Source organism: Triticum urartu, chromosome 7A, assembly GCF_056163025.1.
Source record: "Triticum urartu cultivar PI428250 chromosome 7A, HENAU_Tu73, whole genome shotgun sequence".
In the NCBI taxonomy this organism is placed as follows: Eukaryota; Viridiplantae; Streptophyta; class Magnoliopsida; order Poales; family Poaceae; genus Triticum; species Triticum urartu.
The window spans coordinates 212,987,379-213,011,477 of record NC_141879.1 but is presented as its reverse complement, the minus strand read 5'-3'; the positions used below and the strand labels follow the sequence as shown (position 1 = coordinate 213,011,477).

The window sequence follows — 24,099 nt, the reverse complement described above, 5'->3', positions numbered from 1 at the left end:
AGTTTGGTTTGGCCTACTAGATTGATCTTTCTTACAACGGGAGAAGTGCTTAGCTTTGGGTTCAATCTTGCGGTGTCCTTTCCCAGTGATAGTAGGGGCATCAAGGCATGTATTGTATTGTTGCCATCGAGGATAACAAGATGGGGTTTTCATCATATTTCATGAGTCTATCCCTCTACATCATGTCATCTTGCTTAAGGCGTTACTCTGTTTTTAACTTAATACTCTAGATGCATGCTGGATAGCGGTCGATGAGTGGAGTAATAGTAGTAGATGCAGGCAGGAGTCGGTCTACTTGTCTCGGACGTGATGCCCATATACATGATCATACCTAGATATTCTCATAACTATGCTCAATTCTGTCAATTGCTCAACAGTAATTTGTTCACCCACCGTAGAATACTTATGCTCTCGAGAGAAGCCACTAGTGAAACCTATGGCCTCCGGGTCTATCTTTATCATATTAATCTCCTACTGCTTAGTTATTTCCTTTGCTTTTTACTTTGCCTTTATTTTACTTTGCATCTTTATCACAAAAATACCAAAAATATTATTTTATCATATCTATCAGATCTCACTCTCGTAAGTGGCCGTGTAGGGATTGACAACCCCTATTCGCGTTGGTTGTGAGGATTTATTTGTTTTGTGCAGGTACGAGGGGCTCGCAGCCTCCTACTGGATTGATACCTTGGTTCTCAAAAACTGAGGGAAATACTTACGCTACTTTGCTGCATCATCCCTTCCTCTTTGGGGAAAACCAACGCAGTGCTCAAGAGGTAGCATGTCACACTCACAATCTGAGGTGGGGCTGCTCTAGTAGGTGCAACGGTGGAGGAACCAACCGACGGTGGTGAGCATGAACTAGAATAGTAGTTGTTGTAGTCACCCAATGCATCCTCCTGTATCTGTCTCTCAAAGGTACAAGCACAAACATACATACCAGTAATGCAACGAGGAATATACAGAAATATTGCCTGAATATCATGGTTCAAACCACCAAAAAATCTATTCATTGTATCATCCTCAGATTCTTCTATGTCACAATGATGCATATAAGATTTGAACTCTTGGTAGTAAGCATGAACAGTGTTGTTGCCTTGTTTAAATTGTTGAAATATGCGAAGCAATTCACGACGATAGTAAGGAGGGAAAAATTGTTGTCTCATTACATATTTCAAACCTTTCCAAGTTGTGGGTTGGTTATCAATGTTTTTCTTACAATGCACACTCCACCAAACAGAAGCAAAACCAGTAAATGCTCTAGTGGCTGCTCGCACTCGCTCAAGTTCAGAAAAGTCATGGTGACTAAAAACTTGTTCTACTTCAAGCTCCCAAGCTAGATAAATAGTAGGATTAAATCTACCCTCAAATGACGATAAAAAGATAACCTGACCATGTGCTTGTGTGTGTTGTCCAACTCTCGTGATGGTGAAGATGTGTCCGTTGTCCAATAACTTCTATCTCCGGAACCTGTCATGATTAGTAGAAACAAGAAACAAAATTCGAGAATAATGTTCCTATGAACTACTAGGATGTGGTTGTAAAGTGCTCACAGTAAAGCAAATATCAATATCTTACAAGTTCTTACCATGCGGCAGGTGGTGACAGGTAACCAGCGGTGTCAAATAACTCCGAAGATTGTGTAAAGCGATTGCCAGGGGAACGTACGTATACACGGTGTAGAAATATGTGAAGCTGGGTTGGCTATATATGGTAGCAAAAAATTAGCAATAATCAATTCAGAGATGCAATGTTGAACAAACGCTCAACGACGGTACTATGCTAGTCCTAGGCTAGGCGGGACTAGAGACACGAGCCTAGAACACTAATGAGGTCACGTCGAAGTACACAAAGTTGCAATGGCTAACTTTTAACTAAACAAAACCCAAGGAAAAAGCTACTAGATGGATATACTTATATAGGAGCAAGGGGTGGCGGCCAAGGAGGTGGGAGGATGTCCCAAGGCATCCTAAAACTAAGCCTATGTCGTAAAAGGCTCATGGGCCCAAGTGGAGGTGATGCAACACCTTTGGACTTGTTGTTTGACTCGGATTCTACTGCAGCGTCAGATTTTTTCGTTGATATCTCAATGCTCCGGACGAATTTGAAGGTGAATCCAATTGGGTTGGAAAGAGTGATACGTCTCCGTCGTATCTAATTTTCCAAACACTTTTGCCCTTGTTTTGGACTCTAACTTGCATGATTTGAATGGAACTAACCCGGACTAATGCTATTTTCAGCAGAATTGCCATGGTTTTATTTATGTGCAGAAACAAAAGTTCTCAGAATGACCTGAAACTCCACGGAGATTATTTTTGGAAATAATAAAAAATACTGGCAAAGAATCAAGGCCAGGGGGCCCACACCCTAGCCACGAGAGTGGGCGGCGTGCCTCCCTGCCTCATGGCCCCCCTGGAGTTCCACCGACCTCAACTCCAACTCCATATATTCGTGTTCGGGGACAAAAAAACAATGAGAAGGATTCATCGCGTTTTACGATATGGAGCCACCGCAAAGCCCTAAACTCTCTCGGGAGGGCTGATCTGGAGTCCGTTCGGGGCTCCGGAGAGGGGAATCCATCGCCGTCGTCATCATCAACCATCCTCCATCACCAATTTCATGATGCTCACCGTCGTGCGTGAGTAATTCCATCGTAGGCTTGTTGGACGGTGATGGCTTGGATGAGATTTATCATGTAATCGAGTTAGTTTTGTTAGGGTTTGATCCCTAGTATCCACTATCTTCTGAGATTGATGTTGCTATGACTTTGCTATGCTTAATGCTTGTCACTAGAGCCCGAGTGCCATGATTTTAGATCTGAACCTATTATGTTTTCATGAATATATGTGAGTTCTTGATCCTATCTTGCAAGTCTATAGTCACCTACTATGTGTTATGATCCGGCAACCCCGAAGTGACAATAATAGGGACCACTCCCGGTGATGACCATAGTTTGAGGAGTTCATGTATTCACCATGTGTTAATGCTTTGGTCCGGTACTCTATTAAAAGGAGGCCTTAATATCCCTTAGTTTCTGCTAGGACCCCGCTGCCACGGGAGGGTAGGACAAAAGATGTCATGCAAGTTCTTTTCCATAAGCACGTATGACTATATTCGGAATACATGCCTACATTACATTGATGAATTGGAGCTAGTTCTGTGTCACCCTATGTTATGACTTTTACATGATGAACCACATCCGGCATAATTCTCCATCACTGATCCAATGCCTACGAGCTTTCCATATATTGTTCTTCGCTTATTTACTTTTCCGTTGCTATTGTAATCATCACTACAAAATACCAAAAACATTACTTTTGCTACCGTTACTTTTGCTATCGTTACCACTAGTATCATATTACTTTGCTACTAAACACTTTGCTGCAGATATTAAGTTTCCAGGTGTGGTTGAATTGACAACTCAGCTGCTAATACTTGAGAATATTCTTTGGCTCCCCTTGTGTCGAATCAATAAATTTGGGTTGAATACTCTACCCTCGAAAACTGTTGCGATCCCCTATACTTGTGGGTTATCAAGACTATTTTCTGGCGCCGTTGCCGGGGAGCATAGCTCTATTCTTTGAGTCACTTGGGATTTATATCTGCTAGTCACTATGAAGAACTTGAAAGACGCGAAAACAAAAATTTATCCCTCAACTACGAGGGGAGGTAAGGAACTGCCATCTAGCTCTGCACTTGATTCACCTTCTGTTTTGAGTAAGCTTGCGACACCTAAACCTGCTTCTGTTATTAATTCTGATATGTTGCATATTATTGATGATGCCACTTCTGTTATGCATGATACTTATGATGAAACTACTTCTATGCTTGATACTATTGTGCCACTTGCTAGGGCTAGAGAGAATGAAATTATTGAAACTGATAATATTGATGAAAGTGACGATGAAGGCTCTGCTAATAAATATGAATTGCCTGTTCTGCCTGAGGGCTATGTTATGGATGAAGAAACTAAAAGAGACTTTCTTGCATGCAATGATAGAAGTGATCTTAAGAAATTATTAGCTAAGCTTAAACAAAAAACTCTGAATGCTAGAATGAAATATGATCCTGCTTATGCTACTTCACCTATCTTTGTTACTGATAAGGATTACGAATTCTCTATTGATCCTGATATAATTACTTTGGTTGAATCTGATTCTTTTTATGGCTATGAATCTGAAACTGTTGTGGCACATCTTACTAAGTTAAATGATATAGCCACCATGTTCACTAATGATGAGAGAACTCGCTACTTTTATATCCTTAAAATATTTCCGTTCTCATTAAAGGGTGATGCTAAGATATGGTTTAATTCTCTTGATCCTAGTTGTGTGCATAGTCCCCAGGATATGATTTATTACTTCTCTGCTAAATATTTCCCTGCTCATAAGAAACAAGCTGCTTTAAGGGATATATATAATTTTGTGCAAATTGAAGAAGAGAGTCTCCCACAAGCTTGGGGGAGGCTTCTCCAATTACTTAATGCTTTGCCTGATCATCCTCTTAAGAAAAATGAAATACTTGATATCTTTTATAATGGACTAACCGATGCTTCCAGAGATCACCTGGATAGTTGTGATGGTTCTGTTTTCAGGGAAAGAACACCGGATGAAGCTAAAATTCTATTGAATAATATGTTGACAAATGAAAATAATTGGACACTTCCCGAGCCAGCTCCTGAGCCTATTCCTAAACCAACTCCGAAGAAAAGAGGTGTTCTATTTCTCAGTCCTGAAGATATGCTAGAGGCAAAGAAATCCATGAAAGAAAAGGGTATTAAAGCTGAAGATGTTAAGAATTTACCTCCTATTGAAGACATACATGGTCTTAATTTACCGCCTGTTGAAGAAATATATGGTTTTAATCCACCACCTATTGAAGAAACACATGGTCTTGATAACCCAGCACAGGTAGTAAAGGTAAATTCTCTCTATAGATATGATAAAGCTGAAATCCCTCCTACTAAGTTTGCTAGCCAATGTTTGGATGAGTTTGATAACTTTATGGTTAAGCAAGAATACTTCAATGCTTATTTTGGTAGACAAATTAAACAAAATGCTTATATGATTGAACACTTGGGTGATTATATGTCTAGAGTTAAAGGTGAACTTAAACTCATTAGTAAACATGCTTCTATGGTTACCACTCAAGTAGAACAAGTACTTAAAGCTCAGAATGATTTGCTCAATGAATTAAATGGTAAGAAAAATGTTAATGCTGTTAGAGTTATGACTAGAGGTGGTAAAATGACCCAGGAACCTTTGTATCCTGAGGGCCATCCTAAGAGAATTGAGCAAGATTCTCAGAGAAATGATATTGATGCACCTAGTCCTTCTAAGAGGAAGAAAAAGAAAAATGATAGCACTTTGCATGCTTCTAGTGAACCTATTATTGACACACCTGAGAATCCCAATGATATCTCTATTTTTGATGCTGAAACACAATCTGGTAATGAACATGAAACTAGTGATAATGTTAATGATAATGTTCATGTTGATGCTCAACCTAGCAATGATAATGATGTAGAAGCTGAACCTGCTGTTGATCTTGATAACCCACAATCAAAGAATCAACGTTATGATAAAAGAGACTTTGTTGCTAGGAAACACGGTAAGGAAAGAGAGCCTTGGGTTCAGAAACCCATGCATTTTCCTCCTAAGCCATCCAAGAAAAAGGATGATGAGGATTTTGAGCGCTTTGCTGAAATGATTAGACCTATCTTTTTGCGTATGCGTTTGATTGATATGCTTAAAATGAATCCTTATGCTAAGTACATGAAAGATATTGTTACTAATAAAAGAAAGATACCGGAAGCTGAAATTTCCACCATGCTTGCTAATTATATTTTTAAGGGTGGAATACCTAAGAAACTAGGAGATCCAAGAGTACCAACTATACCATGCTCCATTAAAAGAAACTATGTTAAAACTGCTTTATGTGATCTTAGAGCCAGTGTTAGTGTTATGCCTCTCTCTTTATATCGTAGACTTGATTTGAGTAAGTTGACACCTACTGAAATATCTTTGCAAATGGCTGATAAATCAACTGCTATACCTGTCGGTATTTGTGAGGATGTGCCTGTTGTAGTTGCAAACGTTACTATTTTAATGGACTTTGTTATTCTTGATATTCCCGAGGACGATAGTATGTCTATTATTCTTGGAAGACCCTTTTTGAATACTGCAGGGGCTGTTATTGATTGCAACAAAGGCAATTCTACTTTTCATGTTAATGGTAATGAGCATACGGTCCACTTTCTGAGGAAACAACCTCAAGTCCATAGTATCAATTCTATTGGAAAAATTCCATCGATTATTTTTGGAGGTTTTGAATTTCCTCTTCCTACTGTCAAGAAGAAATATGATATTCTTATTATTGGGGATGTGCATATCCCCGTTGAGGTAACATAGTGTCATTCGAAATTTCTCTGGTTTCATGTTACTCGAAATGAGTTTGTTAACAAGACTTGATCAACCTTGTTAGTGGATTCCTTTTGATGAGCATGAGATGGATGAAGTTAGAAAGCACAACCTTCTGTACCCTCCTTTTACTTTCTGTTATTTAGTTGAAATAAAGTAAAAATAGTATTTTCTGTCAGCCTTTTGAATTATCCGTGCAATTAAAAATACCCCGAAAATAAAAGTTCTCCAAATGCCCTGAAATTTAAATATGATTTTTTCTGAAATATTTGAGAATATTTGGCACTGAGAACACAGCGGGGGGAGCTGACACCTGGCCACGAGGGTCTAGGGCGCGCCCACCCCCTGGGCGCGCCCCCTGCCTCATGGGCCCACGGTGGCTCCCCTCCACTTATTCCTGCACCCACACACTTCTTCCTCCTAAAAAATCACCATCCGCCCCAAGTACGAGTTCTAGCTCATTTTGTTGCGATTTTCGATCTCCTTGCTCAAAGCACCTCTCACAAAACTGCTTTGGGGGATTGTTCCTTGGTATGTGACTCCTCCATTGGTCCAATTAGTTTTTGTTCTAGTACTTTATTCATTGCAAATTTGTGCTGCCTAGGTGACCGTGTTCTTGAGCTTGCATGTCAAATTTATATGGTTCCAAGTAGTTCTAATGCATGATATAGGTCCTAGGCACTTGTAGGAGTAGTTGCTATCAATTTTGTTGAGCTTGGTTCACTTTTATTTGAAGTTACTAAAAATTTCAGATTTTTTTCAGAAAATAATGAAGAGATTTTTGAGGGGCTCATCGAGCCGAAGCTCGAAGGAAAAGCAAAATGAAGAAGCAGAGAGGCCCAAATATAATCTGCCTCGCACCGCGGAGGTTCGGCCATGTGAATGGCCTTCCGATGATTTCTTGAGAGCAGTCGGGATTTATGATAATTTTTATGAATTGGCTAAGAATGCAGGCCTCACCGACTTCCTCCGCGACCAACGCGAAAAGTATCTCTTACTCATCAATAGTTTTGTGCAAAACTTCTACTATTATCCTAGGGAATCACCTCCTTCAGTAGAGTTTCATTTATATGATGTGGTTAAGAAGATTTCCCTATATGAATTTTGCAGGGTTTGCAAAATACCTTTCGAGGGTAGCTTAGAGAAACCACATCGTAGAGATGTGGACGGGTTCACTGACACTATTACTATAGGGGAAACTAGGAAAGTTTCCGATGCAAGAATCACTAGCATACATTTTCCTGTTTTACGCTACTTTGCAATATTTGCTAGTCATTGCTTAATTGGTCGCGGAAACTGTGGAAACCTTAGTGTTCCTGATATTATTATTTTGTTCCATGGTTTATTCCGTGACGACTCTGTTAGTATGGGCAGTATTATTGCCAAACGGTTAAGTCTGAACCGTACAAAGGGCCCCATCTTTGGAGGTGTCTATGCTTCACGCCTTGTTGCATACTATAACATACCTATTAGGTATTATGAAAAGGAAGAAAATTTGCCACCTACTGTTTATTTAGATTATAAGAGTATGGTAGCACATGATTTTATTGTTAAGAATAGGGAAAATGAGCTTAAATACAAATTGTTCTTTGATAAACATCATCCTGAGACTATTACCCTGCCTGCTCCTTCCTTGTTTGATTTATCTGCAGGCAAGTACCTTGTTCCGTTGGAGGCCATTCACGCCTACCGGAACCCTACATCAGCTGCAGAGCCAGAGCCGGAACCACAATTTGATCCTCCACGACAGTCTGATTACCAGTGGGATCCGGAGGTGATTGCCAGCCAGTGGCAATCTGAGTATCCATCACAGTATGACCCCAGTTACAACTTTGGATATCCGCCAGGCCATCCGTGGCATTAGACCAACTTAGGCCAAAAGCCTAAGCTTGGGGGAGTACGTATTTCTCACTGACATTACATTCATGTTCACACACTCATTGCTAGATGTCGGTGCTCATACTCTTTCACTGTAATATCCATGCTAGTTTATTTCTTTTTTTATGCTTTCTTTTTGTGTGTTTGATAAACCTTAATAAAAACCAAAAAAATCGTTGTAGCTTTTAGCTAGTTTTAATTTCCATGCTTGTAGTAGTAATTAAAAAGAAAATCCAAAAAGACTCCATGTTCTTCTTTTGCTTGTTGGGAGCTTTCCCGTGTAAATAGTTTTATTTCTTTTCTTTTCTTTGGGGTCGATAGGAGAAGACCATGATTAAATTGTTGAAGTGACTTCTATATGCATTATTGTTGATTTAACCAAGTGTCCATATTGTCTTGTCTTCTCCTGTTTATTGAATGCTTGCAGATTCCAGCTTAGTCCAATGCACGTGCACTGTTATTATTATTCACCTCATTTGGTCGTGCAAGTGAAAGGCAATTATGACGATATATGATGGACTGATTGAGATGAGAGAAGCTGGTATGAACTCGACCTCTCTTGTTTTTGTAAATATGATTAGTTCATCGTTCCTGATTCAGCCTATTATGAATGAACATGTTTGCAATGACAATTAGAGATTATAGTTGTTTGTGCCATGCTTAATTAGCTACGAGCTTATAATGGTTTAACTTGCGTGCCAACATGCTATTAAAATGGTTGTGATGTGGTATGATAGGGTGGTATCCTCTTTTGAACGATTCGAGTGGCTTGACTTGGAACATGTTCACGCATGTAGTTGAAACAAAATCAACATAACCTCTACGATATTTATGTTCATGGTGCATTATATCCTACTCATGCTTGCATTCGGTGTTGATTAATTTTAATGCATGTTCATGACTGTTGTCGCTCTCTAGCTGGTCGCTTCCCAGACTTCTTCTAGCCTTCACCTGTACTAAGCGGGAATACTGCTTGTGCATCCAATCCCACAAACCCCAAAGTTATTCCATATGAGTCCACCATACCTACCTATATACGGTATCTACCTGCCGTTCCAAGTAAATTTGTATGTGCCAAACTCTAAACCTTCAAATAAACATTCTGTTTTATATGCTCGAATAGCTCATGTATCAACTAGGGTTGTCTGTATCTTGCATGTTAGGCGGGTTATTCTCAAGAGGAGTGGACTCCGCTCCTCACTCACGAGAAAATGGCTGGTCACCGGGATGCCCAGTCCCATGCTTTATGCAAATCAAATCAAAATAATTGCAAACAAAACTCCCCCAGGACTGTTGTTAGTTGGAGGCACTCGTTGTTTCGAGCAAGCCATGGATTGATGCTTGTTGGTGGAGGGGGAGTATAAACTTTACCATTCTGTTTGGGAACCGCCTATAATGTGTGTAGCATGGAAGATATCGCCATCTCTTGGTTGTTATGTTGACAATGAAAGTATGCCGCTCAAAATATTATTTATCGCTGCTTTAAAATCGAGCTCTGTCACCTCTACAAATCCCTGCTTCCCTCTGCGAAGGGCCTATCTATTTACTTTTATGTTGAGTCATCATCCTCTTATTAAAAAACACCGGTTGGAGAGCACCGCTGTCATTTGCATTCATTACTGTTAGTTTACATTGAGTATGACTTGACTTAATCTCTTTCATCATGAATTACAATGTCTAGTCAGTCCTTGATCTTTAAAGGTGCTCTGCATTTATGTTTTGCGGTCTCAGAAAGGGCTAGCGAGATACCATCCTGTTATATCGTATCATGATTGTTTTGAGAAAGTGTTGTCATCCGAGATTTATTATTATTGCTCGCTAGTTGATTATGCCATTGATATGAGTAAACATGAGACCCAAATGTTATTGTGAATACGGTTAGTTCATAATCTTTGCTGAAAACTTGAATGCTGACTTTACATATTTACAATAACAAGAGGAAACGGAGTTTGTAAAAGTTTTTCTTTATCACTTTCAGTTTGTCAACTGAATTGCTTGAGGACAAGCAAAGGTTTAAGCTTGGGGGAGTTGATACGTCTCCGTCGTATCTACTTTCCAAACACTTTTGCTCTTGTTTTGGACTCTAACTTGCATGATTTGAATGGAACTAACCTGGACCGACGCTGTTTTCAGCAGAATTGCCATGGTGTTATTTATGTGCAGAAACAAAAGTTCTCGGAATGACCTGAAACTCCACGGAGATTATTTTTAGAAATAATAAAAAATACTGGCAAAGAATCAAGGCCAGGGGCCCACACCCTAGCCACGAGGGTGGGGGCGCGCCTGCCCCCCCTGGGCGCGCCCCCTGCCTCGTGGGCCCCCTAGAGCTCCACCGACCTCAACTCCAACTCCATATATTCGTGTTCAGGGAGAAAAAAAATCAAGGAGAAGGATTCATCGCGTTTTACTATACGGAGCCGCCGCCAAGCCCTAAACTCTCTCGGGAGGGCTGAGGCTCCGGAGAGGGGAATCCGTCGTCGTCATCATCATCAACCATCCTCCATCACCAATTTCATGATGCTCACCGCCGTGCGTGAGTAATTCCATCATAGGCTTGCTGGACGGTGATGGCTTGGATGAGATTTATCATGTAATCGAGTTAGTTTTGTTAGGGTTTGATCCCTAGTATCCACTATGTTCTGAGATTGATATTGATATGACTTTGCTATGCTTAATGCTTGTCACTAGGGCCCGAGTGCCATGATTTCAGATCTGAACCTATTATGTTTTCATGAATATATGTGAGTTCTTGATCCTATCTTGCAAGTCTATAGTCACCTACTATGTGTTATGATCCGGCAACCCCGAAGTGACAATAATCGGGACCACTCCCGGTGATGACCATAGTTTGAGGAGTTCATGTATTCACCATGTGTTAATGCTTTGGTCCGGTACTCTATTAAAAGGAGGCCTTAATATCCCTTAGTTTCCGCTAGGACCCCGCTGCCACGGGAGGGTAGGACAAAAGATGCCATGCAAGTTCTTTTTCATAAGCATGTATGACTATATTCGGAATACATGCCTACATTACATTGATGAATTGGATCTAGTTCTGTGTCACCCTATGTTATGACTGTTACATGATGAACCACATCCGGCATAATTCTCCATCACCGATCCAATGCCTACGATCTTTCCATATATTGTTCTTCGCTTATTTACTTTTCTGTTGCTATTGTTATCATCACTACAAAATACCAAAAACATTACTTTTGCTACCATTACTTTTGCTATCGTTACCACTACTATCATATTACTTTGCTACTAAATACTTTGCTGCAGATATTAAGTTTACAGGTGTGGTTGAATTGACAACTCAGCTGCTAATACTTGAGAATATTCTTTGGCTCCCCTTGTGTCGAATCAATAAATTTGGGTTGAATACTCTAACCTTAAAAACTGTTGCGATCCCCTATACTTGTGGGTTATCAAAGAGCACGAAATCTACTTTCCAACAAAAAAAGAATCACCCAATTTGGAGTCCGTATGAAAAAGTTGTTGGCGTTTTGAGTCAGGTATGTCTGTGCAGTCCGAATCTGAATCCAGAACGTGAGAGACTTGGACTCTATCTTCTCTTGGCCCAAAAGTGACGTGAGAGAACTTTTTGAACAGAACCTAAACTTCTCCTTTTCCCTTATCTTCATATGGGGATTGTACAAATGTCCCATACACCTGCTATTAGACAAAACACAAAAGTGTATGAAGTATTTTTGTTCTGGATAACATAAATAGATTATTGAATAGTTTGCACTAAAAATCACCTGACAAATATGCATGTATGCAATATTTTTGGTCGTATCCAAGATAGTTATGTCCTCATCAGGGGGCGTGCGGCCTGCCCTGGCTGCCTCTCTCTCTCTCCACTAAAGCCCATTAGGGCCCATATACTCCCCGGGGGGTTCCGGTAACCCCCCGGTACTCTGGTATATGCCCGAACTCACTCGGGACCTTTTCGATGTCCAAACATAGGCTTCCAATATATCGATCTTTATGTATCGACCATTTCGAGACTCCTCGTCATGCTCGTGATCACATCCGGGACTCCAAACAACCTTCGGCTCATCAAAACACATAAACTCATAATATCGATCGTCAATGAGCGTTAAGCGTGCAGACCCTACGGGTTTGAGAACTATGTATACATGACTGAGACACGTCTCCGGTCAATAACCAATAGGGGAACCTGGATGTTCATATTGGCTCCCACATATTCTATGAAGATCTTTATCGGTCAAAGCGCATAACGATATACGTTGTTCCCTTTGTCATCGGTATGTTACTTGCCTGAGACTCGATCTTCGGTATCTCAATACCTAGTTCAATCTCGTTACCGGCAAATCTCTTTACTCGTTCCGTAATGCATCATCCCGTAACTAACTCATTAGTGACATTGCTTGCAAGGCTTATATTGATGTGCATTACCGAGAGGGCCCAGAGATACCTCTCCGACAATCGGAGTGACAAATCCTAATCTCGATCTATGCCAACTCAACAAACACCATCAGAGACACCTGTAGAGCACCTTTATAATCATCCAGTTACGTTGTGACGTTTGGTAGCACACAAAGTCATAGGAACATGTATAAGTTATGGAGAAAGCAATAGCAACAAACTAAAAAATCATCGTGCTAAGCTAACGGAATGAGTCAAGTCAATCACATTATTCTCTAATGATGTGATCCCGTTAATCAAGTGACAACTCATGTCTATGGCTAGGAAACTTAACCATCTTTGATTCAACGAGCTAGTTAAGTAGAGGCATACTAGTGACACTCTGTTTGTCTATGTATTCACACATGTACTAAGTTTCCGGTTAATACAATTCTAGCATGAATAATAAACATTTATCATGATATAAGGAAATATAAATAACAATTTTATTATTGCCTCCAGGGCATATTTCCTTCAGAAGATATATCTGATCTTACTAACTAAATCACGGTGGAGAGGAAGAAAAAGCTGATGATGATCCGACGATTCTTGCAGCTAGGTTATACCTCCCTGCCATGAGAATTATTCAACTGATTGAGGGTCAAAGTGGACGACCCCTCTACAGTATCCACGTGTTCCAAGTTAGCGATCCCGCAACACTTTGTCATCCAAAACAAAATCAGACAAGATAAAACTAGATGAAGAAGAGCCTAGCGGCGATCCATCTAGTTCTCAACTAGATGGAGAAGAGATGGGCGTGGTGGCTATGCGCGAGAGGGGTGCCTCCAAGGGGACTTGTGTGTCACTAGTTGACTTATGGAAAGGCAACCCCCTCCTTGGTTCGAACAACCTAGGGGGAGGAGGGGTCCTCATAAGTTTCCACCCCCCCCCACCTTGGCCCAATGCGGCTTCCCGCCCGAGCCTAATAGGATGGCACCACTAATGAGCCTTTAGGGCCCATGTGGTTGTCTCCGCTGCTGTCGATAGAGAGGTCGTGACCGTCCCTTCCGTCACCGGCGGAGCGCCCGCTGCCATCGGACTCCATGGGTGGGAGCGAGTGCGGGTGGCAAGGAGGAAGCGGCTGAGGAGCAATTTGTGTGTGTGTGGGGGGGGGGGGGGGGGCTACCGGTTAGAGCATGCACAATGGTGCTATCTTAGAGTGCCACATAAGATAAATGTTGAGAAGGGGGAGAGAGAGAAATCATAGGAAAAGTGTTGTCTTCGCTTATTTAAAAGATTATCTCTTAACATAATATGTCTCACTATATTTTTAGAAATTACTAGTTATTAAACACAAGGATAAGAGATAACCCATTGTAGACGTCCTTCTATTATCATATCTAAATTACATGCAAAACTTAAGATAACACTGTTTTATTAACCACTGTACATGTTCTTAGTGTTTTGCTATCGTCGTTTAATAGCGTGTGACGAGCGTCATCTTCATCAAGGCAACGCGACACCTGATAGTGGGACCCAACGTTCTATTTTTTTCTCAAACGTCTATAATCGACCTATCAATCGTTTTTGGCAAACTGCCAGCACAATTATGATGAGTTTTGCAAAAAGAGAATGTAACATGGTGTTTTTTATTTTATTCAGCGTTCGTAAATATGATGATTTTGTGCACTTTACTCGTAGGGAGAGAAGGGGATTGGTGGATTGGGGCGGAAGGAAGGGGTCCGTGGGGGCCTGCCAAGCAAGGCCGAGAGCAACGTCCTAACGCAACGTCCCCAACAACCTCGGCTTCGCTCTCCCACTCCCGCCCCGCCCCGCCCCGCACACGTTCCATCCAACACGTCGCCGCCGTCGCCATGGCCACCATGTCCCGCTCCGGCTACGGCTCCGACGACGAAGACTCCACGCCGGCGATGCGCCGCCTCCGCCGCCTCTCCCTCCACCTCCTACAGCCCTCCGATCGGCCCGCCCCCGAGGGGGCTAATGCCCTGGCCCCCGCCGCGTGCGCGGGGAAGCGGCGGGCGGGGGGCCTGGACGTGGACGCGGCAGCCCTCACCGCCTACCTGCGGGGGCGGCACCTGGCGACGCAGGAGCGGTTATACAGGTTCTTCGTCGAGCGGCCGGAGCTCCACACGCCCGTCGAGCTGCCCATGGCCGCCCACCGCGAGCTCTGCTTCCGGCAGATGACGGCGCTCGTTCGCGAGGCCGGGGTGCGGCCGCTCAGCCTCATGGCAGACGACCCCGACGAGTACTTCGCCGTCATGGAGGCCGTCGGCGGGCTCGACATCTCCCTCGCCGTCAAGTTCGGCGTACAGTACAGGTTGGTTCGCTTTGCTTTTTTCACCGCGCGTGGCAGTTAATTTACTGGCAATTGAGTGATCCCCTCACAAATAAACTGGTAAAGAACACAACTCGATCCTGAATTTCTCCCATATGTTCCATATACATATTGGGATTGTTAGTTGGTGGTTAACCAGAGGGTTCCATCTGAAAAAAAAGGTTAACCAGAGGGCTTACATAATTGCTTGATGTCACGAGGCGAACTGCGAACTCATGTATGGATCAGTTGGTAATTTGAATGTCGGTATCAGTAACTAAATCGTTTTGTTTTACTCTTTTGAATGTGAATAACACAAATCATACTGATCTTTACCATACTGATTATCCCATTCACGAGGATTCTAACTTGGAGCATGGTGAATGTGATTTATGAGTGTGGGCTTGGATCTGTTGATAACTTAATGCCCCAACCTACTTCATGGATCTGTTGATAGCTTAACTGCAACCTACTTCATGTACGGTGGGTTGCAATTGCACTCCTTTTGGGGGCAGGCACTTATGAGTGTGACAAGGACTCTGAAAACAGAGCTTCAGTACGAGTGCACATGGGTTCATATTTTGTGGTGGCTTGATAGTAGATGATAGCTTTTTGCTGCCGTAGCATGGGCCTAATTAATTGTTGTGGCGAAAGAAGAAGCATTATTTCTTGATTAAGATGCTTGGTTTGTTACAACTTTGGTTATGGTTAGTTTTTTTTGAACCGAAAGGGGTTGCCCCCCTGCCCCAACTTTTTATTGAAAAAGCAAAGGCAACCAACGGACAGAGTTTACAGCTCTCGGCTCCAGCCAGAAGTAGCCACAGCAGAATTATTACAGATTCAAACATCAAACAGTTTTAAAAATCCACTAGAGAACTACGGAATGGCCCCTACAGGAACTACAAGCACCGAGGCACTGAACTCCCTACAGGCGCATCATCATGCCAGGCAATTCTAAGCAACTCCCCGCGATGATGGTTAGTTCATGAGCCATTTGATTGCCTACAGGGATGATTGCTTGCACAGTTTATTATTGTGAAATGTCAAGCATTTCATGTACCCATTTTTTGTAGTCGTGACGATTCTGTTTCGAGTATTGGGATTATTTAGGGTATACATGCATCTGGAGTTCGGTTGGTGGTTCATTTCATACAACCTCAAACACTGCACCTTTATCATTCTGGAATTCATGCAAAATGCCCTCAGCGGTATGTCGGATTATTTTCTTTGATGATCTTAGCAGGACAATAACACATCATTTGACATTTGTAATTATTATTTACTGGTTTTACGTCCTGCCTTTTCCTTGTGTACCTGTTGTTATAAATCGACTAACTTGCCTGCTTGTCAACGCAGTCTTTGGGGTGGTTCTATAATAAATTTGGGAACCAAGAAGCACAGGGAAAAGTACTTTGACAAAATCGATAATTTGGATTATCCAGGCTGTTTTGCTATGACAGAACTGCATCATGGTTAGATTATCTATTCAATTATTCCATCAGTATTGCTGATTTCTTGTTTGGTACTTTGATTGATTTGCAATTTAACTGTCTATTGGGACTTTTCCAACACCTAGAACACTGTTTACAATTGTTTGAAAAGATTCCCTTCATTTATGTTTGTTGCTTTTTGACAGGATCCAATGTTCAAGCCCTACAGACCACTGCTACATTTGATTCAGTTACTGATGAGTTCATTATTGATACACCAAACAATGGAGCCATTAAGTGGTGGATTGGCAACTCAGCTCTTCATGGAAAATTCGCTACTGTTTTTGCGAGGTTAATTCTACCGCTTCAAGGAAAAGGAGGGGAACCTGCTGACATGGGAATTCATGCATTTATTGTCCCAATTCGGGACCTTGAAACCCATGCTGTTCTTCCTGGAATTGAGATCAATGATTGTGGGCACAAGATAGGCCTAAATGGTGTAGATAATGGTGCCCTGAGATTCCGTTCCGTTAGGATACCCCGTGACAATCTTCTGAACCGATTCGGTGATGTGGCGCGAGATGGAAAATACACAAGCAGTCTCCCCACAATTAATAAAAGATTTGCAGCAACCCTTGGTGAGCTTGTCGGGGGACGAGTTAGTCTTGCATATAGTTCTGTGGGAATACTCAAAGTTGCAGTAACCATTGCTGTTAGATATGCTTTACTGCGTCAACAATTTGGTCCACCTAAGCAGCCTGAAATCAGTGTGCTGGATTACCAATCTCACCAGCACAAACTAATGCCTATGTTGGCATCAGCATATGCATTTCATTTTGCCAGGCAGTATTTGGTAGATAAGTACTCGGAAATGAAGAAAACCAATGACGAGGATATTAGCGCTGATGTCCATGTACTTTCATCTGGGTTGAAGTCCTACATAACTTCATACACAGCAAAATCTATTAGCATATGCCGAGAATCTTGTGGTGGCCATGGGTATGCTGCTGTAAATCGTTTTGGTGGTCTGCGGAATGACCATGATATATTTCAAACATTTGAAGGAGACAATACAGTTCTGCTGCAGCAGGTACCAATCGGAATCCTTTACAAAGCTTATTTTTGCAATATTTGGTGGGCATGTTCACTGATAGTTGAAAGGCTAGTACTCCCTCTGTAAAGAAATATAAGATCATTTAGATCACTACTTTAGTGACCTAAACGATCTTATATTTCTTTACAGAGGGAGTATATACTAAGAACTCACACTTGATTACATATTGGGGGTAGAAGTTTGGGTGAGTAATTTCATGTGATATGAAGTTACTTATACCTCAAATATTGTACTGTACCTCTTATCACAATGCTATTGTAGGTTGCTGGCGATCTCCTGAAGCAATATCAGCAAAAATTTAAGGGAGGAACACTCTCAGTCACCTGGAACTACTTGAGAGACTCCATGAGCACCTACTTGTCTCAGCCTAACCCCGTTACTGCTCGGTGGGAAGGGGAAGACCATCTAAGGGATCCTAAATTTCAGCTGGATGCATTCAGAGTGAGTCTTATCTTCATAATAATATCAGTAGCAATTGGATAGAAGTCCTGCACTGATTGCATAAACCCTCTTCTCAGTACCGAACATCTAGACTACTGCATAGTGTTGCTGCTCGACTCCAGAAGCACATGAAGACACTTGGAGGTTTTGGTGCATGGAACAGATGTTTAAACCATCTGCTCACGCTCGCGGAATCACACGTTGAGGCTGTCATCCTCGCAAGGTTTATAGAAGCAGTGAAGAGGTATAGTTCTGTGTCCTCAGTTACATTGTTCTTACCATCATTGCTTACTAGCTAGCTTGACACATTAGTTTTGCTAGTAAGATTTTGTTGAATACTTACAATGAAGATTTGGTTGGTTGAGATCAGCGAAAGCATTGAAAAACCCTCCTGTCTCCCTGACTCCAATTTACCACCCGTCGATCATGAATTCATGATTATTTGTGCTTGGGTTGTAGAATTATCCCTTGAAAAGTCCTCCTGTCGCCCTTTGTATAGTATAGTTCTCTTGCAACTTCTGGTACCGAGGACTACTTTTTGTGTTTGAGCCCTTATCCTCATTCTGTTGTTTAGCTGAACCACGAACGGAAATTAAGGTGAACTATCAAAGCCTACTCTCACCATTGAGATGTTGTGTTCGTAACCCTTTTGACTTTATCCAGTGAGGTTAATGCGACAAAAATGACTTTTGGTGTGTCTATGCAGCTGCCCTGATGCAAAAACACGTGAAGTACTGAAGCTGGTGTGCGACCTTTATGCGCTCGATAGGATCTGGAAAGACATCGGGACATATCGGAATGTAGACTATGTCGCGCCAAACAAAGCCAAGGTTTGTATATGCTTGTCATCAACCCCATAGTACAAAATTGCAATGTCAGTCCTTGGCTTGAGACCAGAACCAGGACCTGATGCTACTATGCTCCCTGTATGCTTGCAGGCTATCCACAAACTGGTAGACTACCTCAGTTACCAAGTGAGGCTTGTTGCTCGAGAACTCGTCGACGCCTTTGATCTTCCAGATGAAGTCATCCGTGCGCCAATCGGCATGCAATCGGAGGCCTACGCTCAGTATACGCAGTGTGTCGGCTTCTAGACAAACAAACAAACAACATAGGCCTACCATATTCTACTGCAAGCCCAGACCGTTAGTCAAGAAGTTATATATAAACAGACTTCTATTACCTCTGTCCCAAAAAGCTTGTCTTAGATTTATCTAGATATGGATGTATCTAACACTAAAACATGTCTAGATAAATCCGTATCTTGACAAATCTAAGACAAGCTTTTTGGGACGGAGGGAGTGTCATATATCCAACATAGTAAATCGAGTGTATAATAAGATAAGTAATAGACATGAGATGTGTATAAGTGATAATATTGTGAACAATTTTTGTCAGCTGTGTTTTGGCAGCAACTCTTTGAATAAAGCTCGTTGCACGTGAGAAATTCTGTAGCTACAATGTCTGATCAATAATCTGTCTTCAGTCACGTGACAAACATGATGATGTGGCTAATCGGTTGGTTGAGAACATCATCAGGGATCGAACTATCTATCCTCACGGCATTATGCTGAACTATAACAGTACATTTTGCCGTGGCTGAAAAGAGACCGCATGATTCCTGATGAATTACCTTTTATGCCACTGTGAAAAGGCTTTGATGTGATCAGGGAAATGCCAGGGATGAATAAGGAAGCTGAAATGCCTAGCACTGAAGCATAATTGCAGCAATAATACTTGGTCATACATATGTATTGTACTCTGAAAACTGATGAACTATAGCCCAGATCATGTGAAACTGGAGCTATTTACAGATCACTAATACATCCAGCCTCCAGTTTTCTTGTTCGACGGGACAGATAAATCATAAAGAACTTTTGAGAACTAGAGTACAAAAGAGACAAACTTATAATAATGTTACAAAAGAAAGGAACATATCACTTCATCTTTTCAGTCTGAATCTGAATTGGAAGATCTAACCCTCCTATTCTTTGACATGTCAGTCTCATCAGAGTGATCTAATTGAGCATATATGGGCATTTCATATGACAACTAAAATACGTGTCCAAATAAGTTGAATTCAAATTTGAACTATTTCATTCAAAACTTTTTGTTTGGATTGTAATATTTATCTCTCTTTCAATTTTTGAAGAATTGTGCTATTTATCTTCAATTATTTTCAATACCCCGGGCATATGAAAAAAGACTGAGCGGGAGACATTTGATTCCTACGGTTGGATGGCCGGCGCCCCACCTGCTGTCTGTGGACATTTGGTGCCGTCCGTTTGGTGATCCGCGGTGGAGTTGCCCTAAACTCACCGTACCTCTTTGGCGCTTGCAAGAAAGACATCATATATAAACCATGTCGCTAAGCATTATTCCTCGCGTGGAAGGCATGTAAAAGGACAGAGAACAAGGCATTGTCTTCACAAAGAGTTCGTGAGAGTCAATGCTCTAGATTCGACATTAATGTATGCAGAGAGAACTTAAAAACATGGTGTAGTAATACCCGAACATTTTAAATTACACAGTTAACAGGAAAAGGTTAATGGAATGCCAGAAATCAAACTTGAGAAAGTTTGAGTTTGGACAAAATGAATAGGACCTACATTTTGAGATGCAGGGAGTAATCCCTCAAAAACTTAAAATATATAGTTAATGGAAAAGGTTAAGAGAATGCAAAAAATTGAACTTTTTCTTAAAAAGAAAGACGTGACTGGGACAATATACCAAGTCTCACAAGTTTAGAACACTTGCCGATCAGTCAATTGCACCAATAACGAATCGCAATCACCAAAAATCTTGTCGGGAAAATCACAGTCATGCACCAGGAAGCCGGATAATAATGATCATGATCATATTACAAAGGCCACAATTGCCATGCCGGCATGCTGCTGGTGATGGGGGAGCATTTGTAACACCAAAATGCTGCAAGTTCAGTCAGGGCGCTAACCTCACAAATGAGTATGGTGGCATTCTACCCATCAACTAAAAGTTGCTTTACCCAGCCATCGTGGAGGTCTCAGCGATGGCTTGATTCCAAGCTTGGTCAGGAAGATTGTGTAAATTATATGCAGTATGAAGACAAAGAATCCACAATTAAGTAGAAGCTGCAAAAGACAGGGAAGTTACTTTCTGAACTGGCTCATGCTATAAGTTTGATTTGGTAGGTTAAAAATCACCGAATTACCAGTGTCCCAAAGATTACATATATTGCATCCATGGATGGAATTGTGTTCACACCAGCCGCTGCCAGAATATACGTTAAGGAGGCATGTACACTAACGGTTATCTGAAATGATTAGTAGTTCATGAATCAAATTGAAGAATATTTCTCAACTGAAGAATCACTGAATAGACATACCAATTGAAGAATATTTTCTCGTATTAGGAATGATGACACTAACACATATCCACAAGCTCCCACCGCACGGATCTGCAAAGCAAAGTTCAGCTGAAATTCAATTTGAGGACTAAAAATAAGGGTAGCACAAATGTCAGCTGGAAGTGGTCCGTCATGCACGGCAACGCGCCTTAGACAGGGCAGCGTGCCACCAGTATGCCAGCTATGTACCGGGTGGTATGAGAGGAGGGGGTGTGGGTGGGGTGGGATGCTAAGCTTTGAAAAGTGGGGGCCAGTGGGGCGGTGTAGCATGTGTTGGGCTGTTGCCTATATTAGCCCGTTCTTTATGCAGAAACGACTAAGTCTGAATTGAGGAATAAAGCTCTAAATTCTCCTCACACTCCCCACTTGTTCTCATTCTGCTTCTTCCTCAAGTCAGGCGAACAAAGAGAGAGACCTCACATCGGCAATCACATCGGAAAGGGGTTGTTACATGATCACTGGGTGAAATTCTGATATGGATCTATTTTAAGTCAATCTAGATCTTAGTATCTACTCCCTCCGTCCCATAATGTGAGACATTTTTGCAAGCTAGCTTGCAAAAACGTCTCACATTATGGGACGGAGGGAGTATTTCTTACTGAATGATCTTGAATTTTGTTATTAGCAAAACAGGCTGCTTATTTATTTCTACCCAATGATTCTGAATTCAGATATTATGTGGGTCTATGAACTACCCCTATTCTCCTCACGGACATCATGTAAAGTTAAGAAGAAACACCAACTGGCAATGCGTTGCTAGCCAGAAGAGATATCAACTGCAGTTTGCTATTTCATATGTTAAGAATAACATAAGCATGCTTGATACTGGTTATAATTTGCTTGGTAATTTTGTGATAAGGACTATCACAAATGTAACCTATTGTGCAAGCAAAGAAAATTCTTCTAAAGGATATCTAACAGGTGTACAAGAAAGAACACAGAGATTTGCAACTATTAAAATCATGAACTAGACAATCTGATTCGTATTTTCAAATAGACTACATAGTTATTTCAAACATTAGGAAAATATCAATGGTCTAACTCTATGTAGAATCTTTCACAAGGTAATGTTGTCGAGTTCCGATCCAAAGCTATGAGACTCTGTAATCCATATGTCATCAGCAATACATCTATAGATATGAAATACCAATTGAGAGAAGATACTTACAATTGAGCAGATTATGATGGAAGCAAACCAATCGGTCTCCAACCTGATGACAGAGGATGGGAAAAATGTTACATTACTCGAAGTCAATAAAAATCAAGTGGAAGCTACAGCTGCATATATGCATCTCTGATGCAAAGCTATCATTAACTTTTAATGACATATATGCCAACAGTGAAAGCGAAAGCTTCACCTTTTCTCACCTCCACATAGTACCCATGGCTAGACCAACTACACCATGCATAAGCTGCAGGAAAACAAGCCCAAGAAATGTATAAGTGTCCAGAGTCATAACGAATGAACGAAGGGTTCTTTTAATCTTTCAAGTCCCAAAGAAGACACAGAACTAAAATTGAACAATATATACGGAGAAGCTAAGGGAAAGAAAAAGGTAAATTACCAACAACACCAAAACTTAAGTACAAAAATTAAAAAAGGAATACTGTTGTTTGATGATTAATGAATGTTAACCGTTACTGTTGCAGCTTGCCATCTCTACTTATAGAAATTTTTTCACTCGGAATTTGATTTCTTGGGTGCTAAGATACACTGATTTTTTTGTTCCAGGATATGGAGCTATTGTTCGTTTTAATGACAATGAATGATGTTGAAGCCCCGGATTCAACACTCGGTTGCAGCACCAACATCGGTTAGTTTCAAGGTAAATATGTGAGTTGCCAACTTTAAATGTTCTGAACCAAACACATGCCATTGGCACAACTATGATATGAACCATATGCCACAAAAGAGATGCTTACCAGATAAGTCGATGCTTTGACAGGGCCTGACAATGTGAAGAGCAGTAAAACAGTAGCCACCTGATGAGGCAATGCCATCAACTAAACTAAAGTACATGAAAGCTATATAATACCAAGTGAAGCATTTGACAAGACTCACCATGGTTTTCCTGCCAGCTTCTAACCCCCACCTCAAGGAGGAGATGACTATCGGCAATGGGAAAAAACAGCTGAAGTAATTCTGCATCAGCAAAAGAAGACAGCAGCTTCATGCATCAACAGTCGAATGAATGAATTTATAGAAAGACAAATGAAACAGAGCAGCATTGCACATCGGAGTGAGAGAAGGGTGCGGACCTCGATGGCGAGGGAGTTGCTGAGGAAGTAGGCGAGGCCAGCAACGGATGCGAACATGGCGCACTCGACGAGCTGCCGTGTCTTGGTGAGTGCATTGTCCAGGCCCGCGTCCTCCTTGTCCTCATCCACGCCCCGTTGCTCCTCTCCGGAGGCGGCTCGGCGGACGGCGGCCTGGAGCGGAGGGGTTCGGGTTCGGAGCGCGGTGACGGTGGATGGGAAGGGGAGCTCTGGGAGCGGAGAAGCGGCCAGCCGGCGGGGGAGGGCGGGGTGGGATGCCGGCGGAGACGCCCGAGAGAAGTGTGGGCAAGGACGGAGGCGAAGGCGAAGCATAATAAGAATCAGGCGGAGGCGGAGGCGGCGAGGTGCCCGGAAACTGGCCGGCGGGGAGGCGGCAGGCGCGTGGGGGCGAGGCGGAGGCGGCGGCTGCGATTCAGTTGAGATAAGGATCGGACGGTGCCGATTAAGTC

General features: G+C 41.9%; 2 protein-coding genes across 4 annotated transcripts; one reads left to right on the top strand and one right to left on the bottom strand.

Moving 5' to 3' along the window:
• Positions 1-14,435: 14,435 nt before the first annotated feature.
• Positions 14,436-19,442, top strand: LOC125521056 (acyl-coenzyme A oxidase 2, peroxisomal). Its single transcript, XM_048686117.2, has 7 exons — positions 14,436-15,006; positions 16,360-16,475; positions 16,640-17,523; positions 17,809-17,988; positions 18,066-18,232; positions 18,695-18,818; positions 18,927-19,442. The coding sequence occupies exons 1-7, from the start codon at positions 14,543-14,545 to the stop codon at positions 19,080-19,082; spliced, it is 2,091 nt and encodes a 696-aa protein (XP_048542074.2). The 5' UTR covers positions 14,436-14,542; the 3' UTR covers positions 19,083-19,442.
• A 132-nt stretch (positions 19,443-19,574) lies between these two features.
• LOC125521059 (uncharacterized) lies at positions 19,575-24,096 on the bottom strand. Of its 3 annotated transcripts, none has more exons than XM_048686119.2 (8): positions 23,633-24,096; positions 23,436-23,516; positions 23,297-23,356; positions 22,742-22,785; positions 22,542-22,584; positions 21,353-21,424; positions 21,179-21,280; positions 19,575-21,098 (listed from the first exon to the last, which is right to left on the bottom strand). In XM_048686119.2, exons 1-8 carry the CDS (start codon positions 23,960-23,962, stop codon positions 20,973-20,975), a joined length of 858 nt encoding a protein of 285 aa, XP_048542076.2. In that variant the 5' UTR covers positions 23,963-24,096; the 3' UTR covers positions 19,575-20,972. The 3 variants fall into 3 exon arrangements, with proteins under 3 accessions (XP_048542076.2, XP_087393173.1, XP_087393172.1); XM_087537047.1 differs by having other exon boundaries at positions 21,179-21,269; XM_087537046.1 differs by having other exon boundaries at positions 19,575-21,269.
• Between the last annotated feature and the right edge of the window lie 3 nt (positions 24,097-24,099).